General features: G+C 36.7%; 1 protein-coding gene across 1 annotated transcript; it reads right to left on the reverse strand.

Moving 5' to 3' along the window:
• Window positions 1-1,669: 1,669 nt before the first annotated feature.
• On the reverse strand, window positions 1,670-18,448 carry LOC145777705 (uncharacterized). The gene is made up of 20 exons (XM_082589142.1): window positions 18,286-18,448; window positions 16,577-16,647; window positions 15,451-15,542; window positions 14,316-14,998; window positions 13,900-14,019; window positions 13,218-13,489; window positions 11,937-12,726; window positions 11,433-11,582; window positions 10,762-10,891; window positions 10,504-10,580; window positions 10,165-10,322; window positions 9,270-9,388; window positions 7,084-7,177; window positions 5,928-6,080; window positions 5,554-5,694; window positions 5,115-5,252; window positions 4,467-4,545; window positions 3,804-3,959; window positions 3,318-3,394; window positions 1,670-3,174 (listed from the first exon to the last, which is right to left on the reverse strand). The coding sequence occupies exons 1-20, from the start codon at window positions 18,446-18,448 to the stop codon at window positions 3,112-3,114; spliced, it is 3,726 nt and encodes a 1,241-aa protein (XP_082445268.1). The 3' UTR covers window positions 1,670-3,111.
• Window positions 18,449-22,054: the final 3,606 nt, after the last annotated feature.

Raw genomic sequence — 22,054 nt, forward strand, 5'->3', positions numbered from 1 at the left:
TTTGACTTCGACGGGCGTTGAACCCTCGTTCTTACGATCACTAGGCAGAGGATGAAACCACTGAACCAACCGTGCCAAAGAGAAAATGTTGCATTCACACGGTTTTAATACAAACTTTTACCAAAATATGTAAATGAGAGAGAAATCTCGTGGAAAAAAATTTCGCTACCCGGGCACTCTCTCGTTACCAACTCTGGCCCTCCTGAAAAAACGTTAGGACATTCTTGCACTACGATTTTTAGCCACTGACTTTTTAATTTTAGACTCTATTCAGCATGCAACTGAATGTCTATCCGACATGCCTCTTGCTATGCATAGACACAACATGAACCACTCCATTTTGAAAGCGTGCAGACGTTGAATCAATGTAAAAATGACGGATTAACGTTGATATATAAGCAAATGCAATATTTGATGAAAGCAATTTCCATGAAGTAAACAAAACACAAACATTAAATACAAGTACTGCAGAGGAAACTCTTTGAAATGTCCATTCGTCGGAAAATAATTCTAAGCATACGATCTATGAAAATGCTTTTACGATATCACTCAGCTAACAAAATTGGACCTTTTCCATTTACTCAACGTTTGCAGATACCATGACCCTGGTTCGGCAATTTTCAAGTGCACTCGGGTTCTTCTTCTTGCTTATGAAACAACAATGCATCGCAGTGGGTTACCCGGATGCTTGGAAGTGGACATAAAGAATGGCTTCCTTGCCTTCCCGCCTGCTTAACCTAACTGTTTAATTTGGTTTACCATAAAGGTGTACAGAGTCAGGTTTTCTGGACTCCTGCCCCACTCCGACTTCAAAGTTTGTGGCTCCAACTCCACTCCCGCTTTAATTTTTCAGGGATATTGAGTCCAAACTCCAATTTTACTCCAAGCGCAAACGATAAACCACAGTTCAGGTTGTTTTATATTAAAATGCATACATTCCATAAACAAAAAATGTATTTTTAAATGTAGGCTAGAAATCAATGCTTGAAAAATAAAACCACTGGAGTACATAAAAATTAACAACTGTGCTAAGTGGAGCATAAATATTTGTAAGCTTACAGCGTTCCAGACTTCAGCTCCACTCTGATTCTGATAGAAACCCGAGAATCCTGCTTCTATTCCAAAACTCCCGCTTCTGCAGGCTGCACCTCTGGTCTACCCCCAAGATAATAGGGTTGTTTGTTGACCAACTTCTGTTGCTGAAGTTATTTGGACTTAATCGACACCGTGCTAACTACTGATATATAGCCTACTACATAATTTTTCATTCAGGCACGTTTTAAACCTTTCAAGGTTTTGCCATCTTTTCCCGTTCGTTAACGTGCTGGTAGGTTTATATCGATTTTTGTAGTTAGTATCTTTTTCGTCCCGGACGCGAGACGAAAAATAAAATGATTGATTGACTGAAATAGGTTTATAGTTTTTCGATTTCTCTCGTAAAATTTTATACACAGAAATTTTAACTGAACTGTAAAAGTGTAGCCATAAGTAGTCGGTCACTGTATTTTGAACACGCAATAAGACTAAACCAGAAATTACGCTTAGCCCTGGTGCTGCAACGCCCGCCATTAATTGTCTAAGAGACTCTAAGTGAAGGTCTGACTTCAAGGAACCACTTTTCTCAAATGTGAACAGGAAACTTAGCTGGAATATTGCTTTCTAACCAAAGCAGTGTCTAGTGACCATTTATTGACGAACTAAGAACAAAATTGCAAGGAACTAATCGGAATCATCAAAAACACAAATATATTTTGCAAAGTGCTTTCGTCGTAATTTGTATCGTCACAATTGAAAGCAAAAAGCATCTTAAATCTCATAAAAAACAAAATTATAATTTAACAAACATTAAACATGTGTAATTATTTTGATTTTACTTTTGTTGAACAAAAATTGAAAAACTTGGCATTAACTGTACTCTAGGTGGGTTAGCTACATTGCAGAACAACAGTTTTATTATATTTAAGACCCACTACTTTTACTGCCGTTTTATGAGTTTCTATACTTGTCAATGCTTTTTAGTATTGAAAACAGGTAGCGATGAATTGCACAAAAATGTGCTAGCTCAATTTGAGATATTTTATAATAAACAAAGTATCAAAGGAAATTCAAAAATACCCGCCACTAAAAACTTACTAAAGGTATCCTTTTCCAGACTTAATTTAAATTGCTTTCTAATAGCAATAAAATATCAAAATGTTTTGCAAGGTGCATTTGTTGATGAAGTTTCATTTAATAGCTTTGGTTGTTAATATTTAGCAGGTACACCATTACAAATAGCAAATAAATGTGATCTCATAGAATAAAAAGCGACCTTTACAAAAGTAAGACAGTGAAATAAAAATAAGCGACCGACTGTTGAGGGGAGTACAATTGAACTTCTCAAATATTTTAGGTGAGTAGATTTTAATTAAGGTTGAATCTACTGTACAAAGTTTAAAATTTAACATTAAAATATGTATTGGACTTAAGCTACTTTGTTAAATTGTACACCGTGTGATAATATTTGCATTTAATTGTATTTCCCTCGTCGTGGCACTACACACAACACTATTTCCACATCAGCGGGGATCATTCTAATGGGTGCATAACTTTTTCATTGGACAGGGGTGTTAATACTACGCCGAATTGTAATTCATCGTTAACCACGTGATTAAGTGAAAGCTCTTCTTATTGCAATATTGGTGTTGCAATGTATTAATAAATTTTGCCAATATTAGGCAATTTCGTCGTGAAATTGAACACCACCATACTAGTGGTATTCTTCACTTTTGATAAATAAACGCACTGTCGCCTTAAGAAAACTCGAACGCAAGACAACACGAAGGAAAAACGTCATGGTTTATAATAATCAAATTAACTTAGTCTCAACCCTTCAAGACTGCAGTCAGTTTTATTGACATTTTCTTCGAAACTTGAAAACTAAACATTCTTAAAATGATTAGTGACACATTTGCTTTTTGTGTCAATATGCCAAAAAAAGTTCAATTCAAACTTGAGGCAACTAACAACATTATCAACATATAAACAGGTCTCGCTGTGGTTTAGTTTTCTCTTTGTTACGTCATCACTGCAGATGTCCGCTCGATGGCGTAAGTCGTAACGAGGATAATTTTAAACCATGGAATTTGTCTTTCCAAGATCTTCCTTTTTCAAAGAATTTGAATGATTGCTTACCTGAAAAATAGAGATGGTTTGATAAACTGTTTTTGAACCATTTTTAGTCATAGAAACTATCAGAGTAGCTGAAAGTCTTCACACTTTACACACAATGTTAAATTCAATTGTGATTCGCGTCAGATCGCGTCAATGTTTCTCACCTGTTCGTAATCGTTCATTTTCGGATCACTGGCTTTACTCGAGTCAGCTGCTGTCATTGGCATGGCTTGGAAGTTATCTGAGCAACACAAAGACTTGTGAGTTGAACATAAAATTTCTAACAGACTGGATTGGGGTTGAGCTATAACATCCGTACAGCTGGTTTACCTCAGAGTATCACTAAAGCAACAAAGAAGTAGCAGTGTGGCATGACAATACATAATAGTGGTCACTAGGAGTCCCTATGGCGCATATATATTACAAAACAAGTGCACGCAGATTGCTGACATCACAAAAGTAAACAAACTTTGGGAAAAAAAGAAAATGGATTTGTTGTGGCAAAAGATGCAATATGGAGTTCTCTTGTTTGTGGGACTGAATTCTCCATCAATTGCAGAAATGGTTTTCAAAAGATTAACGTTTCGACTTTATTGTTGTCAAATGGAAAAGATTATTTTAAATAACTTGAAATTGATGTTTAAACTTACTTTTTCTTTTGTGTGATTGGTAGAAAAGAGATATTCCAGCAATGATTAAAAGCACAACACCCATCACGCATGCGCAGATTACAGCAATCTTCCATTCGGCAAACGGTTCGGGTTCAATTGTTTGAACGACAGCAGTGGTGACTTCGGGAACAACACCTTTCAAAAAAACGTTTGTGAAACCCAGGAGAAAAGTTAACTAGGACACAATTTGTTCGATTAGTTTAAGATCAAAATGAATGGGTTCATCAATCTGAATGAACAGAAAAACCCAACATGTTGACCTAGCCTAGATTAAATGTCGACAAAATAAATACTTTGCTGTTGATGGTTAGCTTGCTGTAAGTTTTGCTTGCAGCATGATATTTATATCTAAATACATTGTAGCATGATATATTTGAATAGGTTGGCTATATGCATCAAATAACTGCTAAAGTGTAAAATCCTTCAGACCACGAAAGTAGCCTACTTTAGCTCATTCTTTAATGTGTCCGGTACAAAAAGATAGTACCAGCTACGGTAACCAATATCCCAACACGTCAATACACACTGAAAGATGGAACATCTTTTATGGGGCTTAATATGTACTACACCACCAACAGTTGTATGAATGGTAAGATACAGTACATGTACCCAGCGAGTGCAGACAAACAAATCAGTTCTTACCAATCACTCGGGCGGGGAAACTTCCTAGGTTTCCGTTATTTTCAAGGAGTTCTTCCATTAATGTAGTCTCCAGTGCACCCTGCAATGATGGAAGGTTAATTTTCAAGGTGGATTTTAAATCAATCAAGCCGAAAAATGTTCTATTTTTTGGCAAAGTTTCTTGTTTGTAATAATTGTTTTTTGTTTTGCAGGTACCGTACTATGAAAGTTATATCTACAGATAAAAAATAAAATACCATATGAAAGATTCGAACCAGCGCTCTGTCGATTATGAACTCGACGATACCACTACACCACAAGGTTTTGAAATAAAGAGAAACAAGGAGAGCTAAATTTTCACCAATTGCTTTATTTTTAATGGAAAGGTAGTTTTAAGCCAAAACAATTGCAATCTGGGAGTCAGTTTTAAGACTTAGCCTATATTGTCACGAACTGGTTTATTTTCTTTCCCTTACACCTTACTATGATTATTTTTATGGACCAAAACAAGTCTTAAGTGGAAGCACTGCTATTTTGCATTCATCAAATGCTGGCATTTGCACAACAATCTAACCTCTCAGTGTAATTTATTAAGAATCGATTTCGCTATAGTAATAGCATCTTCAGCTTATTTAAATAGAATTGGGATTAAATAAAAGCATATTTTACCTGTACTAAGTCGCTATTCTCAACTGCTGGATCGTATTCGTAGGACACGTTGTAGTCTACAATGATACTTCCAGCCGAGAATCCAAGAACGGTTATGGTCACAGTCCTTTCATTGTTTTGATTGTAAGTTTTGGTGAGCTGAAAGGTAGGGAAGAGCATGAAATGAGGCTGTAGCTATTTAGTGACAAGAGTAGCTTACTTAGTGGAAGAGTTTAAATTTTTTATTTGTATAAGACTTTTGTTTTAGATTGTAAAATATTAACTTCATGTTGTATTTAATCAACGTTTAAGGGATAGTACATTTTATTTTAAAAACTAATAAATAGATCAGTTCTTGGATATAATCTTGAATACAATATCTTCAATTACCTTCGTGATTGTTATTGACTTCATCTAGAAGCAAACAAGTTTAAAAGCATTGCTGTTGGGTTCTACTTACAAGATCTTCCATGGTGGCTTTAAGTTCTTTGTAATCTGGTGATGTAGGGTCTTCAAGTTCAGAAGTAAATTCTTCATCCAGACTCAGTTTCGAAGAGAACGAAGCAATGACTTTGGAAGCTGAGCAAGACTTGATGCAAATCTGTTTGGAAAAAAAATATTTAAAATTTTGTAAAACAAATATTAGTCTAGTTAGTATTTAATAATACAAGATTATTATATCATTAAAACTGCTACAATTTAAATTGAATAACTTTAAAACAGCGGTTTTTAACTTATTTGTGCAAGTAAAAATACTTTATGGGTGAAGTTACGACAAGTTTAGAAATGCTCTGCATTAAAATGCAACACAATAATATTTAATAATTCTTTTACCTTGGTAGGACTAATCATTGGTGTAGACGAGTGCTGTTGGATGTTGGTCCCAGCACCGTTTAATGGGCCTCTGGCGTAGATAAGGTATCTACAGTCGCCATCTGTAAAGCTTATGTCATCAGCGCTATCTGTCGTCGCACGTGGTCTGGAGAACTGAAATGAATGGGATTGCTAAATTAAAGTCGCCATTGTGTCATCATCAATGCATTCGCTGTAAAGATTAAAACAAGGTAAAGTCAGATTGACTATTTGTGATCTCTTGCGTCGCCCTCAATACTCGAACCATGAACCCTTGAGCAGCAAACAGACAATTTGGGCTTTAAAGGCATACTAAAGGAAAATTTCAAACCGGAATTAAGCATTAAAATGAGTAAACTGAACATTCAAGAATACATTTCAAAAACAATTACCCAAAAAAATTTGTTTTCAATGGCGCTGGCAAGGCCCAAAGTCCAGTGTTTCATTTATTTTCATTTTTTTCAAAATGACCAAAACGTGCAAACACAGCTCGAGAATACGTCATAAAGTCCAGCAATAACAAAAGCCACGTTACCACATCTGATGTTTTGAGCAAACTGTCTGCTGTTTTGATGTTGAAATGTGCTGTTTTGATGTACATACATACATAGCTTACAGTCAAATCGCCCGCAGTAACAATTATTGCGTGATCGGTTGATTGCTAGACTTTATGACGTAGACTTTATGACGTTCTTTACAGTCGCACGCTTCGTTGCTCAGGCCAATCTTGTTTTGAAAGCTCTGACAAAAGCACGCGCACAATGGTGGTCAGACCGCAATGGGGCAAAATTTTATTGAAAATCGTTTTATGGTAGCATGTTAAACACAAAGAACGTGGAAAATCGCCAAGTCAGGTTTTTCCTTTAGTACCCCTTTAACCGGTTCCCGTAGGTGTTACCGTGTTAATGGTTTAGCACAATACACTTTTTTTTCTAATTAGATTTTGTTTAAATGTTGCTTGCGATGAAATTTGTTGAAAAGTACAAATCCAATCGAACCCTAACCAAACCCAACCAAACCCAAACCAAACCCAACCGAACCCAAACCAAACCTATTTGAAGATCTTGGCTCACCTATATTTTCTACTGTATTTTGTGGTGAAAATAGTTCGGTAAACCCATTAACAATCTAAACTTACTGTGAAAGTCATAATTCCGTTGTTATAGTTCCCGCTTACGTCTTCAAGGTCGTTTGAATTGTCGTCGTTTGGAAGAGAGTATCCCTGGATGAATCTGGAATGAAATATGATTCCAGTGAAGATATGGCCTCGGAAGAACCCTTCCAAAAGTGCGCTTGTCTTAGGTGTACACGAAGATTTTTTGGCTTAGACCTCAAAAATACGTCAATATATAAACGTATTGTCAAAGTATAAAGTATGAGCAATAGTCATTGCTTTCGAATTCAATGTGAATTATTTCGTAATTTTTATGTTTTATAAGTTAAATTTGCTTAAAATGAATATAGTGGAGTGGATGCTTCAAAATGTTCTTTGAATTATGTTTTGTTTACGACATTTTGCCAATTAGGAGGAACTCCTTTTGGAGAGAAACAGACATTGATTTTTCTAAAAATAGTTTAAGCAGTTGAACCGTGTCAGTTGGAGACACGATGGCTGAGAGCACATTGTGCATTGATGATCATCGCTCAATGATTGTTTAAAATCGCGCTATTGTCAGAGAGACTTAGCCGCTCGAGTTTGACTTTTTTTCGTGACTACTTATTAGGAAATATTTTTAGCCCCATATTTCTTCGTAGCAAAACTGCACAGTCATTCAGCTGATGGCTTAAGTTCCCATGAAAATGTAATTATCAACGATAATTCCGAAGCCAGTGTTCTTGCACTTTCTCGATTCATAGGAATTTAATATCGCCCCCTTTTGTTGCACAATAAACAGAACAAAGCACAAGTAACATCTTTATTAGCAATGTGTAAATGACATTCCATTTTTTTTTTTCAAAATGTCACAAAATTATAAAATGTATTTTTTATGCATTAACATTTGAAGTTGTTCGCTTCATCTAAATTCGATGAGAGAGACAAAAATTAACTTGCGTGATAGGTTGTGTGTAACCACAATAGAGTTATTTGCCAAATGGGTACTTGAAATGAACGTATAATTGTAAATACAATTTTTCAATTGTCGAGAACATAAACATAGTTACTTATGCTGTGTGCATTCCCCTATACCGTATGTAGTATTGTGACGCATGTACAACGTAATATAATAGCAGATGCAACGCTATGCTACGCATCAACGTCAGTGGGGCCGCTTGCATTTAGAAATTGAAACGTATTTGGAGCAAATTTTTGTACATATTGTGTCTGTTGGTTATTCTACGTCGAACGCTGTGGGAGAAATTGTAAGGGGGTGTTGCTTTTATGTCTGTATGCAGGAGGCATGTTTAACTTGTGACGTAACACACCTACAGGTGGCACTAGTATTATGATGAAACAAGTTGTTCCAAAAGCATCGTTCACACCCCGCACGAGTACTCTACGTGTCTCGCCCCCTCATGAAACTTGCAAGATTTGTGTGATTTATAAAACTTTAAAGATTTCTTCAAATATTTATGTTGTTAAAGATGGAAAAAGTCCCATGTTTTCAATCACCTAGTAACAATTAAAGTTTTGTGATCTTTTTTCGTTTAATTATTTACGGTTTTGATGAATATTTACTGAGAGTAAATTGTTACTGTATGACTTAACACCGCTTCTAAGATGCTGTGGGAGATCAGGTGATAATCTGGGCTGACTAAGCATGCGGGAATTGTGATGGAAGTTTCGGGCAGTTTCGATGACTACAGTAAAATGGAGACTTCTCTAAAATAAAAACATTTACGATTCTAGTTGCTGAGGGTTGTTATGGTAAGCTGGTTTGTTTATTCGATATTTTGAAAATCGTTTAAAATCTAAAAATGAAAAGGTGTCTGTAAATTTATAGGACACTGCTGTAGGGCGCCAATGTGAATAGTTTTTCTTTAGTGACTTGTAGGAATTATGTACTTTATTTTCTTCAGCGTTGAAGCAAAACTTAAAGACTCTGTGACTTTACTTTTGCTTAATTTTGAAGAAAATAAAGTTAATTTCTTTGCGTTTCGTCAAACAAGACTAGACTTGGCAAATCACTTAACGTCTGATTATTGTATTACAAGCGTAAGTGTGATGTGAGAATTGTATTCAACACAAGCAGCAAGCTAAGAGATTTCTTATTGATGCAGCAAAGATGCAATACACAAACCAGTTCGGCAAACCTACACGTTTTGTCCTGCAGTGCTCAGTCTTGTAAGTAACAGCAAGCCTACTCATAGTTCAACAACTATTACCTATCTCTGACCACTGCTTGCCCTGAGCCATCAATCCAAGCCAGCACTGCATCTGTGTCTTGCATCCGTTGGTTTGAACTTATCCCAAGCCCAATCCATCTATCTTGCGATTGTCGAGACTGTAAAACAATAATAGAACATTTAAACTGAGTTTAGAAGCATTTTACATTTAATTCCAACATCATACAGCAAGCAATTGCATCACAACTGCATGTTCATTTCTTTGTAGTAAGTGAAGTAGTTTCTTGTATGTTTCCGATAACACAAAGCAACGGATTTCGTCATAATGACATGGAGATGATGTAACTAAATACACACACAAACGTAACATATGGTGGATGTTACATGTTGCCAACCAACATAATGTAGATATTAACAAATCTACATTGTGAAGGAAGCTGCCAGCTAAGTTTCAACCAATAAAGTTTTCATTTTTATTTCCAAAACAGTGGAGACAGAATTGTAACGTTGTGCAGGCAGCCAAATTGCGCAACAATCTTGCGCACACAGACCATTGTGACTCAACAGAGGCTGTTATTATTTTTAAACCAATGCGAAAACATTTCTGTTTCAAGAAAAAAAAAAACAAGCAACTTGCTTTACGAAAGTGACGCATTTTTTAAATCAAGTTAAACATAGACACCAACGGGGATCACTGATTTTCTTTATTCTGACACAAAAAGACAACAAAATAATCGCACCATCTCCTTAATCAACGTCTCTACACATACTTTTATGCTTTCATGTACAATAAGTCGATCTGTATTGAGCATACGAACATATTGTCAGACGGTTCTCTTCATATTATCAGTTTAAAAAATAAATCTTTACTTCAAGGCAATCGTCAGAAACACGTTTTTTATATAAATTTTATATAATTTAGAAAAGAACGTACTTTGAGAACAAAAGAAATCTTGTCATTTTCTGTGTTCAATGTCCATGTTACGTAATAATCGCAATTGAAACCAGCGTCTGTTGTGTCACAATTTCTTGGGACTTTGTGACTGCTTCCTTCCGATGTACAAGTTCCGACCGGCATTTGCGGAGTAATGTCTGAAAAAAAACAATCATGTTTTCAGAAAATGGGGTTATTTTTTGAACTGGCATAAGCATCAGGACTAGTGCTAGGGGATGCCGAAACAGGCGCATCGAACTCTTTATGTGCTTTTTTTAGAACTTTTCCATGAAAATGACTCATTAAACTTTAGAAGTGAACTAACGCCAAATTACTCACCGAAGAAGTTTATGCTCGCTGTTCCTCTCTGGTTGTTGCCAAACCCGTGATATTTCAACTCATCATGACGATAAAATCTGTATAATGTGAAGTACAAATGGTTGAAGTATAAAAATACGAAAAAAGAAATTACTTCACTTACAAAGTTTAAAATTTAAACAGACGCTTGACAATTTTTTATGTTACAATCGTTGACTTTGCAATTTTTTGTGCAGTTGATTTTGAGAAACCCTGTTTTGCTGTTCCCACTCAACCTACCTTGTATCAGATGCCGTGCATGCCTCAAGTCCGGAAGCCGGAGCGTGGACGTACCGGTCCACTCCTTGGCCAATAGCCCATATGACGGACATAGCTTGGTCATCGATTGTGTGGTCACTTTCCTGGGTGGCTAAAAAGAAAGAAAATAAATTTTTAAAAAGCTATCACGCCACGCGATCTATCATAGTGTCAAACAAAGGATGGTGTCAAGCAAAGACGCGGCAACTGAACCTTCTTTCACCGCGTGAAAATCAGTTAGTTTCCTGTTGCAGATTGGCAAATATCATTCAGAATATTTTCCTTTTTTGTTGCTGCTATATTATGTATAAATATTAGACTGACCGAGAACCAATGTTGGTTGTTTAAGCAGCAGGAAGTATTTTAAAGTCATACTGTAACTAAACACAGTAGGTAATTTATTTTGTCACTACCAGTTCATTAGTTTTCAGTACCAACCATTATGACACAGCAACTGAGCAGTGTGACGGATATTGACGTCATACTGCTCGGTCATGACACCTTGAACAGCTAGGCGTGAGGAATTTGTTGAAGAGCGCTTACCGTATGCGACCCCTGCTATACCCATTGGCTAATTGATTTTTTTTTTTTGGTAAATGATTTATTTGCTTGTTCAAACAAATAAAAAGACATATTTTTCTTTTATTGCTGACCTTGCAGTTTCTTTCTGAATACGATTGTAGTGACTCCATCCACTTGTGAGCCAGCAGACCCAACAAGGTCATCTTGTCCATTGTAGAACTTATCAGGTCTTGGAGTGGACCTGTCCTTTGTGTACATGTCCTGGACTCGGTGAAGGTCACCTGAACACAATGATGAAGTTTCAATTTTTTACCAGAAAGATAAATTAATTGAGCTTGTAAATAAACGATGATCCTTTAAGTTTTTTTTCTAAATATAAACCGCAACAGTATTATTGAACTATTTTTGTAAAACGTTAAAGTGTTTGGTATATAGTGGTAGTGTTTGTTACGATAACCATATTTTTCTTAGTGTGTTGTAAAAACGCACAACACAATTGTATGCCACCAGTTTGAAATAAATCTCATACAACATTCTTTCAAAAGTTGGTTTGAATCTTATTATATTATTTTGAAGTGTTGTTACACTGTGGTTGCTGTTATTCATTAAACACGTTACCCTCTCCGGAAACTAACCTTTAACTGATCCAATTACCATGTCAGTGCAATCCATAGGATGGGTAAGAGGATTTCCAACAACCACAGGTGGACGTGAAGAGGCTTGTGGCTCACCATGTGTTTCTGGTTCAGAGGTTGGTTCTGGTTCACCATGTGTTTCTGGTTCAGAGGTTGGTTCTGGTTCTCCATGTGTTTCTGGTTCAGAGGTTGGTTCTGGTTCACCATGTGTTTCTGGTTCGGATGTTGGTTCTGGTTCTCCATGTGTTTCTGGCTCAGAGGTTGGTTCTGGTTCACCATGTGTTTCTGGTTCAGATGTTGGTTCTGGTTCACCATGTGTTTCTGGTTCAGATGTTGATTCTGGTTCTCCATGTGTTTCTGGTTCAGATGTTGGTTCTGGTTCACCATGGGTTTCTGGTTCAGAGGTTGGTTCTGGTTCACCATGTGTTTCTGGTTCAGATGTTGGTTCTGGTTCTCCATGTGTTTCTGGTTCAGAGGTTGGTTCTGGTTCACCATGTGTTTCTGGTTCAGAGGTTGGTTCTGGTTCACCATGTGTTTCTGGTTCAGAGGTTGGTTCTGGTTCACCATGTGTTTCTGGTTCAGAGGTTGGTTCTGGTTCGCCATGTGTTTCTGGTTCAGAGGTTGGTTCTGGTTCACCATGAGTTTCTGGTTCAGAGGTTGGTTCTGGTTCTACACCTGGCTCTGGTTGTCCTGCTGGCGTTTTGTCAGTAATTCCATTATTGCATCTTCTTTCAATACTACTTTCTAGGGCATCTTCAATGGCTTTCTCCGGATCCACGCTTGGTGAGGGCTGAATGCAAGCGACAAAAAAAGTTAAAGTTGCTCAAAAAAATAAAAAAATAAACTCATTTTCACTAGAAGAGGTTCAAATCTATGATATGTAAAAATGTTTAGAGTTATTTAAATTTCTTTATGGGTTACTTATATTTTTAATATGTTTTTTTTTTCTATTAAGTTCATGTAAAATGAGCAGCAAACAGAAGTCAGTAATGTAACATCAAACATACACAAAGTTTACCTGCTCAAGTCAGAGCTGTGCACTCAAGCGTGAACACGAACATAAACTCACAAAAGTTAATCTTTTTACAAACCGGACCTTCAAGAAAAAGTGCACAGTGCTGGTTGGCGCATACAAAAACTAATTCGATGATTCAAAAACAAAAATTAAATTAGTCCCTCAAAAACTCTTGAGTAACCAACCAGAGAAAAAAAATCATATTGAGTGTTATCTCTGGCTACAAAAGTAAAATAACAGTCCCAGTTATCACTCAAATTACTCACTGGTGATGCATCTAAATCTCTTTGGCTGTTGACAAATTCTGTATGCTTATCATCAACTTCAGAAGCAATTGCTAGGCTGGGAAAAGCCTTACAACTGTCAGTGAGACTGCTGGGCCTCCAACCCAAGCCAACCCAGCTCAATGTTTTAGCTTGAAGAGCAATTTCGATCTCTTGGTTATCAATTTTCCAGTGAACAGATACAGTTGGACTAATCACTCGGCTCTCGTAGTCCGTGTTGGTCTGGTAGTCTTGTTGAATGACGATGTTTGATCCTAAACACAAAAGAAACTTTAATTTTAAATTCCATGAAGTTTTAAGTGCAATAAAAGCTTCAATTCAAAGTGGAAAGTTCTACTTTACTATTAGTTCAAGTCGGATCAGTTATCACCACAGCAAGTATTTTTCATTCATTATACTGTGACATAGACGCTAGACATAAGACCTCCAGTTTTGCAATGTATACCAGTTTCCAATATAGCCTTCTGCGTATGCTGGTGATTTTTGTAAAGAAAATTAAGTTTTGAGAATGCAGCATCCGTTTTTTCCCAGTTAATAATTCTACTGGTGCTTTTCTCATTCAAATTAGTCTGTTCTTTGCTTTTACGTTGATCTATTGATTAGATTAATTGTTTAAGTTAATTACTCTATCGCGAATTGGACTCAGCGGACTGGTACAACTTACGTAAGCTGCAGTCGTTCCCATACCATCCTTGTTCGCAGTAACAAATGAGGCGAGGATGCGTGGTGCTTCTGGTGTCAATGCATTTGCCATTATTGCAATCGCTGTCGCTCCAACACAAGTCTGTCATAAAGCAATATTAATTTGAATCAAGAACTTTCAAACTTCTGTATATTGTAGCCACGCACATAACTTAGAAAGTAGTTTTACTTGACCAAAAACTAAAAATTAAAAGGGCTAAGAAGCAAAGGGAAAAGTTCATGTTTCGGTTTCGCTTCGGATGTCAACGTATCAAAAACATTTCAACGTTCAAAAGGCCTGGTTTAACTTAAAAATGTTAGAAGTAGCAATTTTTTCACTTAGTTTACTTTAAAGACTCTAGGCTATTGTCCTATGAGTTGGCACACACATTATCTTACCGAATTCCTGGCATCTTTCTCCAGAAAATAGTTTCAAGCATGAGCATGCTCCAGTGATGTCATTGCAACTTCCTCCGTTGAGGCATTTGCCATCGTAGCAGGCATCGAACTGAAGAGCGGACTCTGGTTGACAACTGTTCTGTGCTGTTGGAGAGTTGGTTGACGATGCCGGTGGTGGTACATAGGATGGTTCTGGTTCACCATGTGTTTCTGGTTCAGAGGTTGGTTCTGGTTCTCCATGGGTTTCTGGTTCAGATGTTGGTTCTGGTTCACCATGTGTTTCTGGTTCAGAGGTTGGTTCTGGTTCTCCATGTGTTTCTGGTTCGGATGTTGGTTCTGGTTCACCATGGGTTTCAGGTTCAGAGGTTGGTTCTGGTTCACCATGTGTTTCTGGTTCAGACGTTGGTTCTGGTTCACCATGTGTTTCTGGTTCGGATGTTGGTTCTGGTTCACCATGACCCTCTGGTTCGCTATGTGGAATATTAGTAGGTGTAGACGGACCATTTTGACTTCCAGACGAAGCACATTGTGCATTTTCCGCGTCGGGATGAGGGAGAATTGTGATGTCAGCGCAACTCCAGAATCGATATCCCTCGCTCCACTCAGAAGCTTGACGTAACAATCGTAAAGTGCAATCGTCGCAGGTCAATCCGATTGGAAGAACAAGATCAGCATGCTGTCGCCTGCGTGAAGCGTTTTTTTGTTTTTATTGTTTTCTTTCAGACTTTAATTATCTCAGAAAGACTAATAAATCAATAGAAGCTTTTGAGAAAATTCTTTCAGTCAAAATATATTTCCCCAATATTGGATTGTGTTAAAACGTCAGTGTTCACATTGCATGTTATACTATTTTTTATACACTGCCAACAGAATATTTTAGCAAATGTTCAACGTTTATGTTTTATTCAAGTACATAAAATGCTCAATAATGTTTCTAATTGTGTATTTAGTGAAATGGAATGTGAATCCAATGGAATGAGAATCCAATGGAATGAGAATGAGAAAAATAACTCAAGAAAATATATTGGAGAACTTTTGAAAGACTTAACTACCACATTAGCGTTTCGTAGAGCAGCATGGCTTATTTCTAATAGCAAACAAGTACTAAAAAACAAATTAACTTTATAATTCTTACGTGGAATCGTTTTGAAAGAGGAAGTTTCCGTCTGTTAGTCTTGCTAATATTCTCAGCGGATTTTCACGAATAATTTGAAGTTCTGCGCCTCCCTGGAAAATAAACTAATGAGAATACACACACCACATTTGCTCATGCAATATTTGTGCACGCGAAACGAACCAGGATGTACTGTATTTATACCAGTTAATAGGTTTATCACGAAGAATGATGCGTTAAAATTAAATTAATGGCATAGTACGCTTTTTGTACCCTAAAGCTGGTCAAAATTAAAAAGCAATACTACAAAAATATGCAATTTTGAAAGTTCAAAAATAAAACTGTTTGGTGGGTAATTAATAACAAGTCGTTGGATCGTTATAGTGATAATTAGTGAGAATATGAAAAAAATTAACTACGTCACCGCTGCAATTTGTTACAAAATGTTTTTAATACTAAATCATATCAGAAATAGAAATAAAATGCAACGGTTGAAAAAATTTGAGAATTTAGTGTCTTTCCACGCTGTCATTATGGTAGCAACGCATAATGAAAACTTTCTCAAAGCAATCATAGCGGCACAAATAAGCTATCTGAACTAACATTGTGACATCACAATAAATGAATAATGAAATAACATAATAATTGACAGTATCACTTGGCCTTAAGTTGAGCGTTAGGCTAAGATTAAGAAAGTTAAATAGTTGCCCACACTGGCAGCAGAGCGCAATGTTCCGCTCTAATCCGCCCCGATAGCTCAATTGGTTAGCGCGTGACTTCTGGAACGAAGAAGCTTCAAGATCAAGCGGCGCTGGTTCGACTTTCGGGGTGTGCGCTTGAGCAACGCACGTTAAGGACTGCTCTCTATTCAGCGGCATCTAATGGATGGAATAATTCCCCGGCAACAAGACTTCAACAATCGGAAACTTCACTCTGTCAATCTCGGTGACCGGGCCTGCGTCAGTGATTCAAAGCCTCTACAAGTATGCGAAACTGCCAGGATCAAGCTCTTCAAGAAGCTTTCCCAGTCCGAGGATAAAGATTCAATCAATCAATCAATCAAAATCAATCAATAACTTGTTTGCTAAGTGTTAAGCTTTGAGAAGGTCCCGATATTTAGCACTGTAGAACCTCGGTGGTTACTTACCCTATGTGCGTACGATAAATGCCAGGTAGCTCTGAGAGGAGTTCCTTCAATTAAAGTCGTTCTTGGTGCTCCTATAAAAAGAATATCTAAATCAGAAAATTCTTATATGAAATTTAAAGTGTCGATGAACTGCATCACAACAATAACATAAAAAAAGTTATCCAACATCAGATTTTGCAAAACTTACAAATTGTCATATGAACCACACTGAACAGTAAATGTTTTAAACTCATAAGAACAACCTATTTCAGCGAATTCAATTCTCTACGAAACGTCAAAGATCAAAAATGTTGGTTTTAGATTGTTTTATTGATAAACAGCGCCATTTTTACACGATATGATGGCACGAAAAAGATGAATATAAGGTGGCTATTGACACCATTATGACTACATAGTAGGTTTTGAGTAGAACAAAAATATTTCAAGAAAAAGCTGACAATAGTTAAAAGTGTGGATCATTCAAATAAATATGTTCGACCATCATCAACAGAATTGGTGGGAACTACGGCCACCACTTGCGGAAGTACTGTGTCATTACACGTCACAACTACGTCATCGATTTGAGTCAATGCCATGCCGAAACAGCATTCCATTTTAGTGACCTTATATGCGGACAAAAAATTACAACCACCTAAAGTTAAATCCTATAGCTCAAATATTGTGATACGACTGTATCGGTTTCAGAACTAAAAATAAGTTTCTAAGAAAACCTTGCTGGCGAATTCATTGTAATAAATCATTCTCAGGTAGACCGGTATTCTCAGGTTTTCATAAGTGGCGTAATTACGGTTGCAGAGACAAATTGACAGAGCAACAGTTTCGCATGGCCTCAGGTTGTAAACAAACTTTTATAGCTTTCTGTTAAAATGTCAGTCAAGTTTAGCTTCAATCAAAAGCATTCAAAACAATGTTTCAATCAATGTACGCCACGGAGGTCGGCTGCCACAATACGTCATTCATCGCAGTGATTATGGTATTCTTCGAGATGTGGGCTTCAGCAACCAAATCATCCGACAATCACAAACAATCTTTAAGCATACGCGTTGTGTTTCTACGTCATAATTATGATTACTGGGTTGTGGCCATGACAGAACAATCGAATACTCATTGTTGCGTTACTCACTGAACACTTTGAATCATATCTAAAGCAAATTCTTAGCAAAATGGATGCAACCAACTTACAAACGTTTATCTTTTTACATCGCTGAACCGTCACCGGATGTTAAAGTAATGTTAAAAGCAGCTTTCCTGATTGGGAAAACTTTATTACCAGACCAACAAAATCATTTCTGTTTCTCGCAAGCCGATTGCAGCAAGAATTGACAGCGATAGACACCGTGTGTCGCCCATGAGGCTGGGCTCGTCAGTATCGCACCATTAATTCTTGCCAGAAGGGTATTCCACAGCACGGTGTCTATCGCTGTCAATTCTTGCTACAATCGGCTGCCGAGAAACATATTGTTGATTGGATGATCTAAATGGCTAGCTACACCGTTACACAGTGAAAACTATACCGTTATGGTTAGCGAATCGCAATTGCTCGTTGTAGGCTACTGGTGATTGCTCAGCCTTGTGCTGATAGCCAGGAAGAAAGCTCTCTTTCCTTTTCACATTGATTCAACGTTTGAGGCTATAAATCAATCTAAAAAGGACCTAATTGCTGGCTGGCCGTACAACTGAGATTGAACGTAGCGGCTAACAAGGCTCACCTGGGTACTGTGGCGCTCCACAAGGGCCTCTGGTGCGGGCGTTATCAAGAAAGTCCAGTGCAAATTGTCTCGCTGGGGGAAAGGTCAGTCTTACGTGACCGTTTGCTTTCCAGGTCCATAATGACGCAATAACAAGTAAGCATTTCACTAATGACGACAGCATGACGTCGTATAAAAAATAAATTAAAAAATAACAAAACCTATAAATAATGATAATAATTAAGGACAGTGTTTGAAACAAGTTTTCACACCTTGGTAAGAGCAATCAGAACTCATGAATAAATGATTGTTTCAACATATTTCTTCTATGACTTCCTGTGGTGTTTTATATTGTTTTCACCATTAAACAAGGCAAATTCTGTAGAACTGTTTGAATGTTGCTACGTTCAGACTTTGTCATAGAATGTGAGTAATACATTATGTTAAACCCGCTAAGACTACTTTGTTTTGTTTGTCTAAGGTTCAAAAATGCAAACTCTCTGCCACAGCTTTGTTGGTTATAGAAGTAGACCAAACGAAACAAACTGCCTTTGTTACGTAGACCACCTTTTCTGCAACAAGCGGTTGCTTATAATTGCAAATCTTTACTGTACTCGTTTGGTTAAAACTTGGAACATATTTCCTCACTTTTCCATAAACCATTATTTATAAAAAGGTTTTACTGAAAAGAAAAAAACGCATGAAAAATTTCTAATTGACAAAAGATTCCTCACTTCTGTACCAAATCCTGTAGTTAAAAAACATTTCATTGTCTTATTGTCTAGCAGCAAACCACTTTCTGAACAGTTCCACTAGAAACTACAAAGGTGCAATAACTGCAGACGCATCATGCAAGTGAACCTACGTAATTCTGACATCAATGGTTTCTTCCTCTGACATAACAAGAACATATTCAGATATTGTAATGAACATATGAAACAAAACATACCCTTCTCACTGAACTGCCACACAAAACTAATTTTCGATGCTATCAATGCATGGATGGTGTTGCAATTTTTATTTACTCAAAACAAGCGTTTGACGTTGAATAAATGATATATTAAGCTTACATTGCTGGTATTTTTTCGAGATAATCCTTGATTTCTGTTTTTGCTACAAAATTTTATACTATGATCAAGAGCCACTTGTTTTCGTAGCAAAGCACAGCTAGATTATGTGCAAAAAGTATCTTTCCAATCTTTTAATAGCTGATGATGACCAGAACCTGCTGAGTAACGGCGCGTGCGTCACAAAATATTTTTAGCTGAGGTTGAAAAGTTTTCACGTTTCGACATCCTAGCTGTAAGCCTGATCGATCATTCCACTAGTTCTTCTTGCATTGACAAGCAATTTCCTTGTTGCGTTATCATACTGCACGATACAAAGAAAAGGATTGGTAACACTAACACGACTTGATTACTGAATCCATTGTTTCAGGAACTGCTACGAAGTAAAGAAATATAATTTTTTCCCAATTTTTATCATTATTTGCTTCATTCTAAAGTGCAATTGCAATAAATTGAATAGTTGGAAAGTCATCATGATTGAAACCAGTGTTTCTCAATTTTTTGCTGTCACGGCTAACCACGAGAGAATTACTATGCACCCTGTAGACACATAAACTTCTTAGTGGCCCAAAATAAAGGTTTTGAAAATTGAATTTTTAATATGTTGATTTTAGTTTTTAAACTTTAGTAATTTTTTGAAGGTAATGCATCCACAGAGCCCTTAAAACTTTGTGTAAACTCACAAGGGGCTCGGTTTATTTTGTTTTGCTGGTAAAAAAGCAAAAATATACAAAACACAATAAACACAAATACTTCGCACAAGGACTGCAGCAAAAGACCAAAAGGCCATCAAAGTCAGCTGCCACGGACATCCAAGTTGAGAACACAAGATCAAAAAAATCTTAATATTTTGGATAATAACCGATTGGTGCGTGTACGAAGTTTTGATGACACACATCAAATCCTGTACCGACCTCCATCTTGCTCCAACTCAAAAGTTATTAATATTATTCTGGTTATAATCAGTTAGAAGAATTGTTTTATTAATGATAATCTTTTACATTGCATTGTTTGATCATATAGAGTCCCCCATGGAGTCCCCCAAGCAATATTAAAACCTTATAAGAAAAAGAAGTCTGTTCCAAACAAAACTAAACAACAAAGTGAGATTTTGGGTATTATCTGCTTCATACTAAGAAAACTCCAAAATCAGTTTTTCTGTAAAACGTGACAGTCTAAAAATTAACAAAACAGTAGCCTATAACAAATTTTGAAATTTTGAAATAAAAATTAAAGCAGCTTTATTCAAACTGCTCCATATCCAATATGTAAACATAGAAATATCGTTAAAACAATAGAATATTAAATACAATATATTTTATGAAACGTAAATATCGTAAGCTACGTAGGCTACTACCTGTGATTAGCTTGCAACTGATCCGAGCAACTTTGTTTAATTCACAAAGTAGCCTTCTCAGCCTGAGGATAAAAATCACAAGTCATCAATTGTGCAGGTTCGTCGTATTTATGTCTTATAATAGTCATTGCATGCACTTTCAGAAAGTTTAAAATGAAGTCCTTACAAAAAAGACTTTTTCTCTTACCAAAATTTTTACTCAATACCAAGATTGCTTGTTGGCTTTTACGTGATTTTAAGGTAGTACCTGACTTGTGCATTGACCTCATTTGTCGACATTGTGTACAGGATTCATCCATGTCGCATCAAAAATAATAAAAATTGCCGTGTGCACAAACTTGGAAAAACAGATAAAGTCTGATAGAGCTGTAGTGTAGTATGGAGTGACACTAATGTCAATATCTGTATATTTTAGCCATCATGTGAAACAGAAATATACAATATCTCAAAAACTAGAGCAAACAAAGAAAAAAAACAATGCAATTTATAGATTCAGCAAACCCAAAATACCTATAAAACTAAAACATTGCAGAAACACTAGAACGTTTTCAAAATAAGTTATTTTATTAGGCACAAATAGCCTACTAAACTTATTGCTCTGTATTGGGCAATTAGCCAGCTACGAACTATTGTTTCAAATATATCTGCAAAGTTGCAAATATTTTTGTTCCAAATGTATTTCGCAGCTAGCTCCCAACTGAACGTAGCAAATTTTTTTGATTTTGCAAGCTCACGTTGTTATTAACCTTGTTTTTGCTCTACGCCCTGATTGACAGGAACCCAAAAGAGCAGACTCACCAGCAAGTTAAGCACAACAACTGTTCCCTTTTTTTCTAATATAGTGCGTCAGAAATACATCAAGTGCATTTACATCACGTCGTTCCCCTGGCTATATTTGAGCTGTGCTCATTTCTTCCTGGTTCAAATCTATAGTCGCACCACTGGACACTGACCAGTCTCACAGCTAAATTTATAAAAGATGCGCCAACAATGATGATGTGTTTGCACATTCACGAACCAATGTTCCACAATGGAGCTTTGGATGCTCAAAGATTTGAAGTTTTTTTGTGTCATTCAAACTGGATACTCGCCATACAAGGGTGCGGCCCGTTCACAGCCTCAGGTTATACTTCTTAACTTAATTGAGAACTTGAGAGTCAAAAATAAACTTGCTAAGTCATGTTGATATTTTATCGTGACTAATCTTCTGAAAAACACTGTTAGCGTCCAATGTAAGACGAAAATACAGTAATTCGTAGTAAGACATTGTTTCAACGATTCCTGACATCTTTTGCATGACATTTTTGACATCTACGACATTCGATTTGATAGTTGTGCCCTGAGGCCCCCTCGATGGAGAAATACA

The sequence above is a fragment of the Aplidium turbinatum genome, chromosome 9, assembly GCF_918807975.1.
Source record: "Aplidium turbinatum chromosome 9, kaAplTurb1.1, whole genome shotgun sequence".
In the NCBI taxonomy this organism is placed as follows: domain Eukaryota; kingdom Metazoa; phylum Chordata; class Ascidiacea; order Aplousobranchia; family Polyclinidae; genus Aplidium; species Aplidium turbinatum.